General features: G+C 43.3%; 1 protein-coding gene across 5 annotated transcripts in view; it reads right to left on the bottom strand.

Annotated features, from left to right (window-relative positions):
* Nucleotides 1–253: 253 nt before the first annotated feature.
* The window catches only part of TLK2 (tousled like kinase 2), a 113,721-nt gene continuing 94,798 nt past the window's right edge, over nucleotides 254–19,176 (bottom strand). For all 5 annotated transcript variants that reach the window (XM_080826352.1, XM_080826355.1, XM_080826354.1 and 2 more), the window contains 6 exons: nucleotides 15,223–15,312; nucleotides 11,588–11,757; nucleotides 10,209–10,347; nucleotides 5,564–5,675; nucleotides 3,634–3,741; nucleotides 254–1,528 (listed from right to left, as the gene is read on the bottom strand). In XM_080826352.1, coding sequence (XP_080682478.1) covers nucleotides 1,355–1,528; nucleotides 3,634–3,741; nucleotides 5,564–5,675; nucleotides 10,209–10,347; nucleotides 11,588–11,757; nucleotides 15,223–15,312 — 793 coding nt within the window. In that variant the 3' untranslated portion in view covers nucleotides 254–1,354. The remainder of the gene's footprint in view (nucleotides 1,529–3,633; nucleotides 3,742–5,563; nucleotides 5,676–10,208; nucleotides 10,348–11,587; nucleotides 11,758–15,222; nucleotides 15,313–19,176) is intronic.

Genomic DNA, 19,176 nt, shown 5'->3' with positions numbered 1-19,176 from the left:
TCCGTCTTCAGTTCATCACACATCTCAGAAACAACCAAATGTGGGGGGAAAAAGAAAGTTCCAAAAGAATGTTCATGTTCAAAATACCTATCTCCCTGCGATTCTTTTTTAACTCCACTCGCTCCATCTATTAAAGTGAGTTAGACAAAGCGTGTGTGCACATGCACACACAGACACACACACCAGCACACACCCACAAAATTTAGAGGGCTGGAGGCTGTTTCCTGCCAAAAGATCTAACAGAAGAAAGCTTATGAACTGATCAAGTTTTAATATCGTGGTTAACAAGAAAGGTACACCATTTAGCAAGCACATTTAGAGACCGTGGGGAGGACCTCCTGATCCCTGGAGTATCTGGCTCCCCGGCCCATTTTCTGCCTACCTCTGGAACAGTTTTTGATAGTTACTACATTCAGAGAATCCAAGAGGACTGCATGGACAGATGAACCTTTATTTAAAAAAATAGCACTTCAAATAAATTAAAAGGGACAACCGTCAAGTGTTCAAATTGTGAAGAAAGAGTTGAAAACCTAGAGACTCCAAGCTGTGGGCTTCTAACCTCGTTCTTTGTCCGACGGCAAAGCCCCACACACCTCGGTCCTCCCACTCGACGCTTTCCCTCCTGAGACGAGGGAAGCAACTGCAAACAGGAGACCAGACGGAGGAGAAAGCTGCATCTGACTGGAATGAACGTTGCCACGTACTTGCTAATACGGGTTTCACTTTATGACCAAATGTATTCTTTCAAAAATAAAAAAGGGGGGAGGGAAGCTGCATGTTTTTAAAAATTGAAATTATTTAGGGATAAAACACTAACTCTAGTGCCTTTAACGGGCAATAGCAACTTTTTTCCTCCGAAGTCAAACACCATCCCCAGCTGAGCCTTTGTGCTACAAGCTTTTCAGGAGATGTTACCTAAACTTTATTAAAAGAAAAGAACAAGTTTAAATATAGACACTGGACTAGCCCAGTCTGTATTTTCAAGTCCACATTCTTCATCTGAAGCACTGCATCAGGGACCCCCCTGAGTCTGCATGTTTTCAAGTTCACAGTACATGGAACCAGTTTTTCTTTTTAATTTTTTCCTCACTCAGAGCAGCCACACGCAGTGGCCGTTGACGCCGGAACCTCGGGCGGGGCCTTTTCCTACAAGGCCTGGCCAGAGCTGCCCAAGGTTTCTCCTCAATGAGAATCGATGCTGTCATGCTCTATGGATGGGAAAAAAGCAAGAAAATAAAAGCACCTGGTACAGGTTTCATGAGATCCATTCGGATTCGCTATGTCCCAAACCCGCTGCTGAATGCCACTTGTCCACTTGGTGTGTGCTGAACAGTTCGCGGCCTAGGAGTGGGTCTCAATTCGAAGAACTGTTATTGGACGCCCCCGAGGTCGATGCGATAGCAGCTCCAGCGGGGCTACTCGTGGAGACCGACTTTCGGATGTGAGGCAGCAAATAGGGGTCACAGGCCAGCTGCTGGACATCGATGCGGTCCTCCTTTCGATAGGCTAAGCATCGTCGAATAAACGCCTGAAAGGAAAGGTTCTTGAAGAAACCTGAGGCAGAGATCATCCTGGGGGCCCCAGATGGAAGCCTGAGGCTCTGCAGCGGCTGCCAGGACCCAGGCCAGGAGCTCAGAGAAGGGGCTCAGGGCCCTTCCCAGAAATCACCAGGCACACCGAGACAGGGCCAAGGCAAGGGGACGCACGGGCAGCAGCGCCTCTCTCTGGCCGCGGACTACTTCCCTGAAGGAGGTGGCCAAGCCGTTCCTGAGGGGGAAAGGGGCATGACCTGACCTCTGAATGCCTCTGCCCCCAGAGCACAAAACCACTCTCTCCGCCTTGGCCGGTTTCCCCAGGCACGTCTACCTTCACGGTCCTGCGTGTACAAACCATGGCCTCATGTGAACTTTCTACTTCCTGAGGAAGTGAAACAAGCCACCACCACGGGTACGGTTAGGACACCCACCCTTACTAACACTACAGTGCATCACAGGTTGGTAAATGCTTCCCCTGTGGATCTCATTCTGCCTCACACATCTAAGCAGTAAAGGAAACCTGAACAGGACTTGTCTCCCCAAGGGTACTGAGGCATGGAATCATACTGTGAGCGGGGTTTCATTCAGAATCCTAATTTACTACCAACATGGAAGTTTCCTTTGTGCTACGTATGAAGGGCTAGATACGCTCAGTTTCTACCATTCTTATCACAAAGGCCCTTAAACAGGTGATCTATCTTTTTCTATTTTTTAATCATTCTTGTGATTTAATTAAATAAATGAACTAATTTTTAAAAATCTAAAATGTCATTATGACCCTCAGGCCGTACTTTACATTCAGGGGATGATAGTGTCACAATGTAGGTCCATCGATTCTAAGGAATGTCCCACTCTGGTGCAGGAGGTGGACAGTGCGGGAGGCTGGGCACGTGTAGGAAAAGGGAATACACGGAAACTCTACTTTCTGCTCAGTGCTGCTGTGAGTCTAAAACTGCTCTAAAAAAACACAGTCTAACAAAGTCTATTAAAAAAAAAAACTAAAATATGAGATGAAATGATTTTCTTTTTTCCAGGTTTAATTAATAAAACCCGAAAGTATAGCAACAATCCTATTTTTCCAAAATCAAAACCAACTATACATAGCTGCCTGATTAAAGTATTTGGAAGATAAAAACAAATTCAAAAATCCTCAGCCTTTAAAGATGAACCTTTCTTGGGGTGCCTGGGTGGCTCAGTGGATTAAGCCTCTGCCTTTGGCTCAGGTCATGATCCCGGGGTCCTGGGATCGAGCACCGCATCGGGCTCCCTGCTCACTGGGGAATGTGCTCCCTTTCTGCCTGCCTCTCTGACTACTTGTGATCTCTGTCAGATAAATAAATAAAATCTTAACAAAAAAAAGAACTTTTCTTAATGAGATGTAAAATGAGGAGTTAAATGGGTTACCTTGGGTTGGATGGGATAGTTATTGGTCAAATAATTCCACCTTGAATTTTCTCTCTACATAGCCGCCAGGGCAGCCTTTTGAAACCGCCATCAGATCACACAGCTGCCCTGAGTAAAACCTAGGGGCGTTTCCCATCTGTCCTGCGGCTTCGCCCACCGACCACGCTCCTCTCTGCTCCGTGGATCAGCTAAGCTTGCCCTTACATCTCAGCTTCACACACTGCTCTGCCGTGAGTACTGTCATCCCAAATCTACACACACCTCCCACCTTCACATCATTCACGACTGCTCAATACGTCACTTCACCACTGAGGCCATCCCTGACCAGGCCATCAAAGGAGGAATTCCCGCCCCTCGATCTTCTTACTCATTTATTTTTCACCATCTGAAATGTATCTGTTGCTAGTTATTGTTTGTCTCACCTGCTGGAACGAAAACTCCTGACAGAGAGGGACCTTGTCTGTAGTTCACTGCTACACACTCGCCATCCCCCCCTACTCTTAGTACTCCCCAGGCACCCTAAGTATTTGTTGTAGGAGGAGAGGGGAGAACACGGTAGGAGTTGGAGAAATACACACTTGGAAGGAGGCAGAGGTGACTGACTTTTATACTGATAATCCATCCACTATTACCGAGAGAAATAATACAGAAAGCAAAGCAGTCATTTTTTGCTTGCCAATGGGTCACAACTTACCTTTGCTTCTGGTGTTACTACTGGCTTTGGCGGGAACTGCACTTCAGTAGCTTTAAGAATAGTATTTTCTTGTAGAATGTCTTGCTGGGACTGGTTGTGGCCAAAAGGCTATCACACAAAACAAAACAAAACAAAGGTGGGCCTCTGGTTAAAATTAAAGAGAACACAATTCAAAACCATAGGAAAGTAATGAAGACATGCTTCAGTGAGAATTGCTGGAAAGAAAAAACTTTGGAGATGGTCCCCTCTAACTCCCTCTTTTTATAGGTGAGGCGTGGAAAGGCTCAGAACTTAAGTAACAGGCTCACAAGGCAACATCAAGGTTAAGGCAGAGCTGGGACCGGAAGCAGCATGTCATATTCCAACACCTCTGTTCAGGTTTGCTTACAGCCAAGAAAAAGAAAATTCCAGCAGGAACCAGCAACCTCTTCTACCCTCAGTGATACCTGTAGGCTTAAGTAATACATCCTTGTGCCACTGGCAGACCCAAGACACAGGTAAAGAGAGATGGAAAAGGAAGCAGAAGAGAAGGAGTAAGTACAATGTGGAAGGGGGGGAGAGCTGGGGCTGTTTAATTGCTTCATCTGTGCCCCAATGTGCCATTTTCTTTCTTTTTTTTTTTTTTTGCCCCTTCCCCAAGATTTTATTTGACAGAGAGAGCATGCAGGGGTGGGGGGTGGGGGGGAGAGGGAGAATCTTCAGCAGATTCCTCACTGAGCGAGGAGCCTGATGGGGCAGCTCCATGTCCTGACCCTGAGATCATGACCTGAGCCGAAGTCAAGAGTCAGACCCCTAAGTGCCTGTGCCACTCAGGAAGCCCAATTTTCTAAGAAGATCTTAAAATTTAAGTTCAAGCCTAGTGTCATCTCTACCATGCTTGTACATAACCTCTACCAACATTCTCAGCAGCATTTCCACATTATCAGAGAGTATAAGTAATAATTAACTCCTCTGGGGGAGCCTGGCTGACTCAGTAAAGCACGCAAGTCTTGATCTCAGGGTTGTGAGTTCGAGCTCCATGTTGAGTGTAGGGATTACTTAAAAATAGTAGTCATTTCATTAACCCTTACTGGCTGGTTCTGAATAGTTTCCCCTTAATTGAGAGGTAAGATAAAGAAACAGAGACCAAGGAGAAGTTAAAAAGGAAGCTGAAATCTGAACGAAGAGTTTGGTCTGGGGACTGTAATAAAAATATTAAGAGTCCCAGGGAGTTGCAAGACTCCCAAATGGCTTATACCCACAACCTACACTGTCGGGACCACTGACAAACTTCAATTATTTATAACACGCTGACAGCAAATATATGAGTACACACGCACTGGATTCTAGTACATAAGTTTATTTATAAGGTTGTAGGCTTATAAACACAGGAAAACACAGATGTGAAAATTCATTAGGTATAGTTTACTACCTGGGTTATTATGTGTCCAAATGATCTATCACCTTGATCCAGAGGTAAAAGACAGTGAACACCTTCTAACACTGTACCTCAATACAGAAAACAGAAAGCAGGCTTTTATTTATAATAGCCTTAACTAAGAGAGTGGCTGAGAATAAAGAGCTCTGTAGATATTTCAAATTTCAGTTCTTGAGACCTTAAAGAATGGCTCCTGAGACAACTGTATACTTTAAATAAACTATTTCATACAATTCCTTGTACATATTATCAGAAACAAAACATATCCTGGATCTAATTTGAAAACAGCAAAAATGCATGTTTTCAGTAGGCCAGTGGAATTCATTAAGTACGCAGGGTTGAAAAGTTCTGCTTATGCATAAAGCTTTTATTAGTGTCTGTATTTTCTTCAAACCACAACTTTCAGGATTCCATTCTGTATAATCAATTCCAAGAGAATAATCGACACCATGCCAGCGTGTGCGTGCGCCCTAAGACGGACATCAAGCCACCGCATCTGACCTTCTTCCTTACCTTCCTTCCATAAAGACACTGATAGAAGATCACACCCACTGACCAGACGTCCACTTTATTTGAGATCTTTGGTGGCTCTTTCCCAACCACAAAACACTCTGGTGGTAAATACCTGGGACAAAAGGAAAATAAAAAGTCTTAGAAAAATGACTGTATAAATCTAGGACATGTACAAAAAGGCAAAGCAGAAAACCTTGTGCGAACTATTAAAAATATCTGAATTTTAACTGAAATTCTGCCAAAAAAGCAACCTGGGCCTAGCTGGGGAAAGTCAGCAAGAAGACACTCTAACTTAAGGAGGCGGTCATGTCCTAAAAGCCTTAAAATACACTTCCCAACTCACTGACAGACGAAAACATCCCCCCTAGTCCCTGCTTCACCCACCCCAGCACCCTTTTCCAGGGTGTACCCTAATATACATGTCAGTCAACAAGTTTCAAAAGGAGAGAGAAAACAGAAGACATGCACTCCCTTTTATGAGAGTTGCAGCAGCACACATCAAAACAGAACTCGAAGTGGTGTGGGTTTGCTTTCATGTAGGCTAAGAAAGATGATGGTCTCTAAAATAACTATCTTGAAAGTCCAAATGAATTCAGGACCCCATAGAAATCTCCAAGGGGACTGGCTGTCTGCCTTCTTAAAGTAGGCTCTTTGCAAAATCTGGACTGGGAATAACTACAACCTCTAATAAAGGGTGATATTACAAAGGTATTTTACATTTCTCACGTCAAGGGTGATCAGGGGCTTACTGGAAGTCTAACAAGTAGGGCAGAAAAAGCCAAACAAACTAGTAGTTAGCACAACTCAATCCTCATCTGAATTCCTTCCCTCACCACCCACCCTTGGCCTCTGGAAAAGACTAGCTGGGCAGCCAACCACACCAAATTGTATGGTGTGGAAGGTAAGTGCCTCTTGGCATTTAGGAAACCAAACAAATATGCTTCCACTCACTGCCTGGGGTCTTAGCCACGGCGCAGCTGGAAGGCAGCATTCTGAAGATAACAGATCAATTTCTGCAGATTTCATGCTGGTAAAATCAATTCTGTGAAAAATTCTTTATTTTAGACCCTGCTGTGATTCTGGTATAAAAATCTAAACTTACAACTTGAAGGAGGCCACAAGAGTTGAGAGGCAGAAAATAACTGATGATGGGCTTTTCTCTTTTTTTTTTTTGAAGAAGTTTAGTGTCATGTTCTTGTTTCTTATTTATTATTTGTAACAGACATTTTGGGATGATTAAGACCACTGACCTATATTATTGTTTCACAATGAAAACTGTTAGCCAAAACACACACTGACTTATGAAGAGGTTAAGCAAAGAAATAAAAATGCAGGAAAAAGAATAAAAAAACCAGCTCTCCCAAATGCCACTAAAACCTCCTGGAACCTGACTTTTCATGGTTCTTGATTCTTCAACATACATAACTTAAATATGATCTTGGTAAGTAACAAACAAAACTTGATTACAAAATGATCATTTTAATATACATTTTAATGTATTTAATCTCTCATGGAGATGGCAGGGAAGGACAGAAATTGTTGAACTTACCAAAATCCCGAGTAATAACTTAGCCAAATACTCAGAGTACAAAAGACATTAATTAAAAAAAAGAAAAGACACTGCCATTGGATAGTACAAATCTGGAAAATCATTTTCTAGGTCTCAGTTTTCCTATGTGTAAATGGAGAAATAAACTAGCTCTTTACCCAAATAATACCAAAAATATTAAGTACTCTAATTCCCTATTGAGGACCTCAGGAGAGAGAGGACAGTTCTAGGACACTGCCCTCAACTGTGTTTAAAAACCAAGTTGCATGTTCCATCATGATAAAATTGTCATGGAGGAGATTCTCAAGGTCTAGTCTACAGGTCATTTATTTAGTAGTATTCAGGGGGCCTGAGTGGCTCTGTCAGTGGATCATGCGACTTCTTTTTTTGTTTGTTTGTTTGTTTGTTTTTGAAGTGTGGAGCCTGGTGCGGGGCTTGAACTAACAACTTTGAGATCAAGACCTCAGCTGAGATCAAGAGTAGGCCGCTTAACCAACTGAGCCACCCAGGCGACACAGAGCACATGACTCTTGATCTCAGAGGCATGCATTCGATTCCCACGTTGGGTGTCAAGATTACTTAAAAATAAAATCTTAGGGACACCTGAATGGCTCAGTGGGTTAAGCCACTGCCTTCGGCTCAGATCATGATCCTAGGGTCCTGGGATCAAGTCCTGCATCGGGCTCCTTGCTTGGCAGGAAGCCTGCTTCTCTCTCTGCCTCTGTCTGCCACTCTGCCTGCTTCTGTGCACTCACTCTCTCTCTCTGACAAATAAATAAATAAAATCTTGAAAAAAAATAAAAATAAAATCTTAAAATAAAAGCAGGATTCAATGGAGAAGAACTCTACCAAATATTACAACAACCAACCTAGAATTTGTTATGTCTTCCTGTCCTGTTTATATCTCTGCGGACGTCACAACAGGATGACATATGAGGAAGGTGATTAAGACAATGCTTGTACCAACATGGAGACTTTGTAAACCTTCACAGGAACCCACAGAATTAAATTTTCTCAGTAGCCTCCCTCTCCACCTCACCTTTTATTATGAAACCAATCTTCAAATATAATCCGAAGTAGAAAGAACAGTAAAATGAATCCCCAAGTAACCATCACCCAGTTTCAATAAATATCAACATGGGGCCAATCTTTGTTTGTATACCCCTCCCCCCACAAACAATTCCCAAACATAATTTTTGTTGAAATTTCAACCACTAAATTTTTTTTATTTTTTACATTTAAAAAATTAACATATAATGTATTATTTGTTTCAGGAGTACAGGTCTGTCAACCACTAAAATTTTTTTTTTAAGATTTTATTTATTTATTTGACAGAGATCACAAGTAGGCAAAGAGGCAGGCAGAGAGAGGAGGAAGCAGGCTCCCTGCCGAGCAGAGAGCCCGATGCAGGGCTCGATACCAGGACCACGGGAGCATGACCTGAGCCGAAGGCAGAGGCTTTAACCCACTGAGCCACCCAGGCGTCCCCTCCACTGAATTTTTAATAGCTTAGCAAATATAGCAATAGGTAGCAATGAGAAAACTAATTTAAACGTTTAAAAGGCTTCACTTTTTAAAAAGAACAAGCTACAAAACAAAAAGCCAAAATCTAAGTTCTAGTGAATTTATATAGCAGAGGTATAGACCTGTTTCCAGAACCCCCAATAAGAGATATTTTTGTGTCATTTAGCGACAGGAACACTAACCCACAATAACCACCATAGTAAATAAACACTGTAAATGTAGCTTCTATTTTAAACCTAGAATCTCCAAGTTTTAATTTAGGTACTGATTTTCACTATAGGTACCATCTCCATAAAAAATAAGGAGCAATGAAAATAGAAATTTTGTGCACATGATGTTTTTCTCAGGATTTGATGGTTTCTCTGACACACATAACTTACACATGATCAGACTGATGAGGACAGAGCCCATCTTGCGGGTTGTGAACGAACTCCCCTTTTCTGTCTGCTTCCAATCCACACCCTCATTCTCAGGCAGTCACTATTCTGCTAAGCCCAGGGCCCTCCAGTCGCAAACATAAGAGATCTGACCAACAGACCGTGGGGTTTAACAGTATATGTAACCCCTCCCTCGGTGCTGCTGGAGGCTTTCTCCACGCTGGAATCACACACCCGACATGGAGCTCCGTTACCACCTCAGAAGTGAAAATGAAGCGCTGTTACCACGGCTTTACAATCACAAAGTTAAATGCCTGGGCTGCAGGTATCTTTTATGGTTCTCGCTGTCCGAAGGAATACCAGGCAGAGGTAGGAGAGGTCACAGAGCTAGCTGGGGTAGGGTGGCTCCAGGGAGATGAGCGACAACAGATGGAAGACATGTGGCCCAAAACCTTTTAGAGCATGGCTGAGGCGATGGACACATTTCTTGGCAAGCTGCACTTTTTTCCTGTTCAGATTTCAAGGGATGCTGCGGTTACTTTACATACTGATCTTTCACAACTCCTTAGTTCTTGGCAGTCTACCATCCTCAGGCAACTCCAGAGATGAATCCCTCAGCCCGTTAATGCACAAGAAGAGACCTGCAATGGGGCGCCTGGGTGGCTCAGTCGGTTAAGTGTCCAACTCTTGATTTCAGCTCAGGTCCTGATCTCAGGGTTGTGGTACTGAGCCCCGCTTCGGGCTCTGCACAGGGTGTCAAGCTGCTTAAGATTCTCTTTCTCTCTCTCCCTCTCTCCCCTCACCTTCTCTCTCCCTCTCTTGGGAAAAAAAAGAGAGACCAAGCGCACGCATGCTTCACTTGTACTGAAAATAATTTGGGGCCATTCTTTATATACATATGAGCAATCTCATTCTCTTCCTACTCCATGGGGCAAGCCCTAGGAAGAAACACACAACTCCAACGCCTGGCTACATATAACCTCTCTCAATGGTTTCCAAAAAGGAAAGAAAAATTAACTAAATACAAAGAGTCAAACTGCTGGAAAGACAGTAATACCTGAGAAGGAAAGTCTACTTTGGCTTACAGCATTTTTACCTAAGAAAGGACACAGATATTAATCATCAATCACCAATATTTCAGAATAGGACAGCCTTATCTCCACCAGCCAACCTGGCAGATCTCCCGGATACCTACCAGTAAGTACCAGCACCCTGTGACGTTAGCTCCATGCCATCCACGGAATTGTAGCTATCATCATCCATGATCTTGGAAAGACCAAAATCTGTGATTTTTATCTCTCCACATGCTGTACCATTTACTAAAAGAATATTACCTAAAAAGATGAAAACTTTCATGAATAAAGAGAGACTAATTAAGAGACAAGTTCAAGGTAATAACAACAGACAAGAAGGGGACAACTGAAGTCAAACTCTTGCACATAATAGCAAACATCTAAATTCCTGGAATAAAATGATCTGGACTCTGGATGCTGGAGGAGAGTCCTCAGCATCTGGCTGCAAACTTCCATTTTCCAAGAATCACCTGCTAGATGTGCCAAAACCACCACTATGAGCAGTGGGGGAAAAAACAGTAACTCGCCAAAGTAAAATATCACTTGGACAGTTGGTCAAAAATGGTGGGAAAGTTTCATACGAACTTTCAGTAACGATCTCTAAACCACCCTGTTTTAGAACAGTCGTTTCAGGACCCCAAAAAAAAAAAAAAAAGAAACCCAAAAATAAAAAACACAAAAATATACAAGGGAATCAAAGCTAGTACCACAGTGCCACCTACAGCTCCTTCGCTGGGAAAACATATTGGATTCAGTGATGGAAAACCCAATCACACAATGGCCATCATTTTAAAATCACTTTGTTGTAATGAATTTTTTAGTCATTTGAACTGTATTAGAACACTGAAGAATAGTGAACAGTGAGATTTAATACGTAACTACCAGGAGAGGAAAGCAGAGTTAACAACTGTGCCCACCAGGCGGTAAATGGGAACCATCTTCCAAACACTGGTGGTGCCAGCTGTCTACAGAGAACATACGCAGACTCTGAAAAACAGCCCAGGAGGACAACAACAAAAAATTAGGGGTAAGTAACTGGCCTCTCCTGTTCACTGAGGTTTACTGAAGTTTACACAGTAACCATACAAAAAGATGAAAAACTGCTGGGATTTAATGAAACAGGAGACGGACTTGCAAAATAACTTGTTCATTTGGGGGCACTTACCAAAGAGACTTGGAGGACAGGAACGGCTACATAGTGTGAGTAATGGGAAAAAACAAAGCTGAGCTTGCCAGAGCAGTTCTTTCTAAATCGGGCTGACATCATGAAATGTCCTGGCCCTAAAGACAAGGGCATTGTTTCTCCTGAGTACTTAGTCCCACTCCCCCTCTTCAGCCCAGCACTACCGGGCCAGGACTCTGTTCCCATACCTGCCCGGGCAGAGCCAGACGTGACGAGGCTTCCAGCCTCTCTCTCGCATTCTCTGACTTTGTAAAATTACAAGTCACTTCGAAGACCAGAGAAAAACCATCAATACAGTCGCCTAAAAGTCAGACATACCTGGTTTGAGGTCATAGTGTATGATGGGAGGTTTTATTTCATTTAAGTACTTTAAAGCATTCACAATCTGCATGATAATGGATCGGGCCTCTTTCTCCGACATTAATTTGTGCTGTTTCAGGTAGAAGTCCAGGTCATTGCCCTCACAGTACTCTAATACTGTACAAAACCTGAAGACAAATAAACCGACATTTGACGGTGGGAAAGAACAAGCAGATTAAGACTTCTTCAACCAGCCCCAGTGGAAACCAGGTAATTAGCTTCTTGCTCTGTTCTTCATTCCTTAAAGTACTGTTCTGTTCTTTATTCGGTAGGAGCTACTGAGTGGCTGACAGGAAGGACAGCCCTGGAGGACAGCCTTCACAGCCTCCACATGGCAATCTGGTGTGCCTCAGTTCACCCAGGACATTCCTCTTCTTACACCCAGACTATACGAAGACTGACAAGAACTGTAACGTACGTCAGCTAGGTATCTTTTCAGAAGGCTCTCCTACACATATCCCTGCCGTGCTCCAGTTCTAAGTGAGCATTCTGTGATCAGGTACACAAGTCTCAAAGCAAACATTTCATATGACCCGAGTGCTGACAGTAAGAAAGAATCTATGGTTTGCCCAGGTCCCACGAATTGCTTACATGTCATGTCGTATGGCAGTCTGGCACAATACTGTACTATAATGTCTCCTTGCTAAACACAAGGTATAAAAGAACTTTTAAAAGCACAGTATCAGGGTGCCTGGGTGGCTCAGTCAGTTAAGCGTCTGCCTTCAGCTCAGGTCATGATCCCAGGGTCTTGGGATCGAGCCCCACATCCAGGGAGCCTGCTTCCCCCCTTCCCTCTGCCTGCTGCTCCCCCTGCTTGTGCACTCTCTCTGTCAAATAAATAAAATATTTTAAAAAATAAATAAAAGCACAGTATCTGTGATTCTAACAAATGTGTCATTACATAGTATGAGTTTTTTCCTCCACTTAACATCAATACATCATACAGACCCAAATCTAAAACTATGTACCATTTGCAGCATTAAGGGTCACGTGTCTATCTTCCAAGGCTGTTATAAACCAAAGTAAGGCTTCTTGAATTGTTTGAGTAAACCTGAGAGATAAAGACCTTTTAAATTACCCTAAGCAGTGACAATGTGGGTGTTAACACTCAGGCTCCAGTCAGGAAATAAAACAGAGAGGTTTTAATGCAGGGCACCATCACATGGATGATGGAAGAGCTGAGAGGGTAAACTGGCCAGTGAGGCACCCCAGAGATCATTGAGACAGGAAGCCATCAGCACCCTAAGGCCAGAGGGCCAGATGGCAGAGATGGTGCAACCAGAACTGAGGGTCACCAAGAGAGACTGGAATCACAGTGGGAGTGGGGGTGGGGATGGGTGTGTATGTGTGTGCGTCTCTCTCTCTACCCGCCACCAACTCTGTCTCCACCGTGGCTGAACCCAGTTGAACAACAACTGACACAGGAGCCTGGGAAAAAAAGCCTACAAGGGTCAACTCATCTAAGATGCAGAGCAGGGGAAGGGTGAGGAGCAGAGCTGAGAGCAAACGCACTCAGGACTAGCACTACAGCCCCCAGGCCATTTGAGGCCTTCAAAAAGCTCCGCAATGGAAGGTGGACAAACATGGTCCTATGAGATCCTGAACTGACCAGCTTATGTTTCTTATGAAACACACTAGGGCATGTTAGCACACTATTTAAGGATAAATATCAAAAATTTATAGACTCTCTGATCTGAGACATAGACTTTCGTGCTTGGTCTATGTATTCCTTGACCCAAGTGCAAGCTTAAAATAAAATCTCACTTTAACACCCAAACAACTCTCAGAAGATTTTATGAAATGGTGGTGAAAATTCACCATGCACACAATAGGAGGACCAAAATAAATTCAAAAATAGCAGACAACCAAATCAATTCCTCAGATTAGTTAAAAGTGTATACACGATTCAAAACTGCAAATGATCCAAGTCATACTTATTTTTGAGATGTTTTTTGTACTTACATTTTGAGGAGTAGTGGCGGTGGGGTTGAGGGGAATGACAGTCTATCTAGTATTCAAGAAATTTATTCAAAGCAAAAAGGTAAGGCCACCCTGTGGAGACCTGTTCTCTACCTAGATATTCATCTAAACTCCATCCATGCTAACCACACACTGACTATGCCAGGTTCAAAGGTCACCCTTCTGGAAAGGGAACATCCCTGAACAGGTGGGAAGAAGGGATCATTCACATTTCCAAAGGCAGTTAAGGTCTCTCCCCTTTTGCAAACATTTCTAAATGTGGGACAGTTCCCGGCACAGAATCTGTGAGACAGCTGCTGTCTGGAATAGGCCAAAACGCCCAGAATCACCCTGCAAGGCGAAAAGGAACACCTGCTGGCCAGACTCAAAGGTACATTATCCTCATTCAGTTCAGACTCCTACAGAAAAAAACGTTCCCAAATGCTCAAGTATTTCTAAACCCCTTGATAAACCCAAAGGTGACAGAGCTTACCTATGTCAGGTAACATTATACAACAATGCCTAAGAGTATTAAAGATCTCAGGCAAGTCCTTTAACTTCCCTGGCCCACAAATTTCCATCTATTCAGTGAGAGAGCTGAACTGAGATCCCTTCCACCTCCAACCTCCTACACGCCTGTGAGGCTCTACTTCACATGCAGCACTGGGTTATGCCATCATTTGCCTACATATGCCTACGTTCATTCCCACTGTGCTGGTCCTTCCTTGAAAGGCCCTTCACTGTTCATCAGAATCACCAGCTGGGGCGGACTCCTGTACAGGCACACTCACTGGTGCATGTCAGAGGGAGCTGGCACCAACTTGTGACAGTTACCAAGAGCTGACAGTTAAATTTTCAGGCATTTTATGAGCTGGTTATTAAGCCACTGGTGGGATGAATGGACAAACAAAAGGTGGTGCATTCATACAATGGGATATATTTGGTCAAAAAAGGAATGAAGGCCTGATACATGCTACAGTAAGGATGAACCTTGAAAACACGTCTTGTTAAATGAAAGAAGCCAGTCATAAAAGTCTATATACCATGAGTCATTCACATGAAAGTCCAGAATAGGAAATCTACAGAGACAAAAAAAATGATTAGTGGCTGCTTAGGCCTGGGGGCCAGGTCGGGGGAGGGGGAACTAGGGGAGTGACAGCAAAAAATATGGGGTTTCTTTCTGAGGTAGTGAACATGTTCTAAAAATGACTATGGCGATGACTGCACATATCTGTGACTATACTACAAGCCTTGAATTGTATACTTTTAAAAGGGTGAACTATGCAGTATTCAAATGATATCTCAGTAAGGCTGGATTTTTTTCAGTGTGAAACTAGACACGCTGGGAAATTCATTATCACAGAACGTGTCCAATACTATGAATGCGTCCTCTCCCCTCCCCACCCAGCTGGTTGTTAAACATTTACCAGCACACCACTGCATGGATCCTGTGGCTAAGAGATGTACTGCTGGCCCAAATGTGAATTCACACAGGTTCATATGCCCAGGAATAAATGCACCCGGTTCCCTCGGAGGGCATTTCCTTGACCCAGACTGAAACTCTACTCCATGAGTAGTCAACACACTGCAAGAAACCAGTATCAACTGCTAAGCTAAAATGGCACGGCACTTACGAGTCAGTGTCCAGTGAAAAGTAATCATACAGCTTAACTATCCTGGGATGATCCAGTTCTTTGTGAATCCGGTATTCCCTACATGCATGCCTGCAAACAAAGTGGAAAATTAACATTTTGTATTTTTGTATTTTGGACTGTCTTTCAGACCTCTTCAAGAATACGCCTACATATTCTCTCACTGCTCCTTGTTTCTGCCTACGCATTCAGGTCTGGCTGGCCCCCGTACCTTTCCTCATCCTATTTTCACTACTGGTGTCTACCAAGCTGTTGAGAAAGTAGCAGGTGCTCAAATATTTGTTGAATGACTTTTACCAACCTTTTATCCTTTTCAAGTTCATTCTATCACTATCTCACCTGTTTAATATTTATACCCAAATACCAAAGCTTTAAAAATTACAAAGAGAGCTTTTTCTTTCCCCTCAAAAGCTGATAATTCATATCTATAAATGTTTATATCCTGGGGATACAACAAGGAGATCAATTTTGGCACTTAAACTCCTTGGGTAAAAGGATTACAGATTACATAAGGCAATATTAGCAGTGCTTTGTATTTGTTTTAAAATTCTCCTTATAATATGAAAGGGCTATCAGCTTTACTTTCTTCTAATGTGAAACTGATAAAAAATTATGGAACCTGGGATGCTTGGGTGGCTCATTCTGTTAAGTGTCCAACTCTTGATTTCAGCTCAGATCATGATCTCAGGGGAGTGAGATTCAGCCCCACACTGGGCTCCACACACAGCGAGGAGTCTGCTTGGGATTCTCTCTCCCTCTCTGCCCCACCCCCTCAGCATGTGCCTGTCAGGGTGTGTGCGAGTGCACACCTGCACGCTCCCTCAAATAAACAAATCTTTAAAAAAAGAAAAAAGAAAATCACTGAACCCCAGTTTTCTTGGGATGAGAGCTTACATAAACATATTAACTTTTTTTTTAGTGCTCTTCCAATTTAAAATCATTTAGTAAGATTAGGAACAAACCATATAATCTCACATATTCATTGAATTTTAAAAGAATTACAGAATAAGTTTATTCAGTGTAATTACCAATACTTTTTGAAGTATCTCGTTCTTATATACAAAGAGTGACAGAAAATTTTTAAATTTTAAGTAAGCTAGCACCACTTAATTTGGGGCATTTTCTTATAAGGCAAGACTCAGAAAAGAGAAACTTTGCAGAGTATGGTAAAATAAAACTAAGTTGATGTTTTCTGAAACATATATTACAATATGACAAAGATACATAAAAAGTACTCAACTAAAGAAAAGCTGAGGAAATAATCAGGGCAAGGAGGAGAGAGGAAAAGGAATCTAAAAGTAATAAACAGGTTTTTCCCAGATGGAAACTGTATTTGACCTAAGCTTATTTTTCAAGCTGCCACTTTTGGCAGTTTTTTTTTCTGTTTGTGTGTGTGTGTGTGTGTGTGTGTGTGTGTGTGTGTTTTTTGCTTCTTCTGATACTTCATCATCTTTATGTCTTTCTGAAAAGACAAGACTTGCCAGCATTTAGGCAGAGCAGTTGTTAGGACACCCACTATGCTGGGACCTGGAAATTTGGCCTCGAGTCCCAGCTCTTTGATGTCGCTTCTCTGGGCTTCCCCAGGGCTACACACGATTGGAGGTTTCAAAGGCTGCTTCTTGGAGATCCAGGCCTCCTGAGCCCCTGTGCAGACACTGAGCAAACGCAGCTGTGACCCCCACCCCGCATCCCACCTAAGCAGCGTCACACCTGTCCTTTTCAAATATCAAGATTCCATGTGATATTTCATTCAGTAAAATTAAGGTCATGCTGCTCAGAAAAACCAAGTTTAGAAAGCTAGGGACCAACCAGATAACCATTTCAGTCATTTCTCGTGCTAGCACACTAAAAGTGTATAGTTCTTTGCCATTCTGTTTAAACTTCTTGATTTTGTTGTATATTTCAGAGCAGAGACCAATTTCTCTGTCAAGGTACAGAAAACAGAGGAAACTAAAGGATGTAAAAATTAAGAACCAAAGGAAGGGTCATTCAAAGTCCTTGTCAACCAGGGCATTATCTCTGGTCACTATGTCAGGCTCTAAGCCCACTTCTCCGGCCTCATCAGGCAAGCCAGTGGCTCCTGCCATGTCCTTCACATGTTCAACTTTGAATTTAGCACCCAAGGGGTTAATGCAAGACAAATACAGAAACTTTAATTAGAAACTGGAGGAAACATATCCAATAACGTGTTAGTTTTTTACTCTCTTGTAAGTGGATATATATTTAGACTTCCAAAATGATTTTACCCTAAAAATTAGAAGACTATCATACATAAAAATAAACTATTTCAGATATAATTATTTCTGTGGATAGCTTTATAGGAAATGTTTCCTACTATGGAGTTCTTAATATGTTATTTGGGGGAGGTAAATCTTTTAATACTAATGCTTTAATAATGCAAAAGTAAAACAATCAGTTTGCTTTTTGTTTGTTTGTGGGGGAAGGAGAGGAAAGGAGGTTCAGAAAAGAACCCCAAATTAAGCAAAACAATCTTTTAGAGTCCTTCCTTCTTTTTTACCCAAATAAATGTCTTGATTCCAGATGGGACTGGGAAGTCACTCCCACAATAACACAGCAATCAAAGGCATTACTGTGCAGAAGAACAGCAGCATTTTCGTTATGTTACAATGTTACCACACCACCCCAAGTGTACACTTTTTAGTTTGATACTAAATTTTTAAAGCACTCTCTAAAATGTTATGTGCTTGATATAAGCCTTCTTTAGGTTCAAAGGAGTTAATGACATTTTGCTAATTCACTTATCTACGAGACTCTATTCACCAGTATGATTTCATGTCAAGCAAACTCTTCCACAGCAAGGCGGAGGTGCTTAGGAATCTCTCCCCAGGCGTGAGTGAAGTCACCAGAACCCCGCACGCCCTTCCCCCGTGTGTTTGTTGGCTCGGAAATGGCCCCTGCAGAGACGGCTCCCCAGAAGTTGCCTGGGTGCCACGATTCCCACCTCTGGTGAGGAAACAAAAGGGTAGTGAGATACAGCTGCGAGCCTGGAGCTGGAGCGGTCAAGAGCTTAGAAAAATGAGACCACCCCCTCCTCCTGCTCTATGATTCCACCTGGCAGAGGAATGGGAGACAGAGCCCCGATCCCTAGCCGGCAGCCCCTGGAGCAGCTTGCCAAATGCGCTGCGGAGGCACTCGGTCCGGCTTCAAGCCCTCGCTGCCACAGAAGCCTAAGGCAGGCAGCAGCCCCTACAGTTAGCGCCCTGTTCCTCACCAGAGTTCCTTCTCGGGCCAGCCGAAAACCTGCACACTGAGCCCAGGCAAAGTATGGGTCAATCCCAGCCCATGAACCATTTTCTCAAGGCTGACCACGGCTGGCCCCTCACGACGTCAAGTGCTCAGTGCACACACAAGACAGAGAACGGGCTCCAGGGAGAGCTGAAGAGCATTTCCAATGAGAAGCACATATAGTTCCAACACCCTTATGCACTCCTGAGAATCTCAGTATGACGGGGACACTGGTCACAACAACATGTGGTCTCCTTCTCTGAAGTGCTCCCAGCGTTCACTGTGGCATGCCGTTTGTCCCCGCACGCCAAGTGACTGGAATGCACTTCTAATAATGCAACTGCTCCTCAGATGCATCTGGACCGCAGCTGCCTGTCATGCAGGACGCACACGCAGGGCGCACACGCAGGGCGCCATGCATAAACCACACACCATCCCCTTTCCTGTACCTCTGCTAAGCCCTATTTCCCTTAATGTCACAGGAGCCTCCATTTCTCCAGTGCTGAGCGCCGCTGCCAATCTGTGTGGGGGAGGAAGCGCTCCTGCACCCCTGGTAGGTAACAGGGAGGTAGTAAGAGTTGCTTTAGTCCGTGCCCCAAGAACCAGGTGAGGACGCAGAAATGAGCTTTAGCAGCCAATTAAAAGGCTACTTCAAAGTGGTCAAAGACCACTGCTATTTTTCCCTCCAAA

The sequence above is a fragment of the Martes martes genome, assembly GCF_963455335.1.
Source record: "Martes martes genome assembly, chromosome: 16".
In the NCBI taxonomy this organism is placed as follows: domain Eukaryota; kingdom Metazoa; phylum Chordata; class Mammalia; order Carnivora; family Mustelidae; genus Martes; species Martes martes.
The sequence above is the reverse complement of the archived record's forward strand: the minus strand, read 5'-3'. Positions and strand labels throughout refer to the sequence as shown.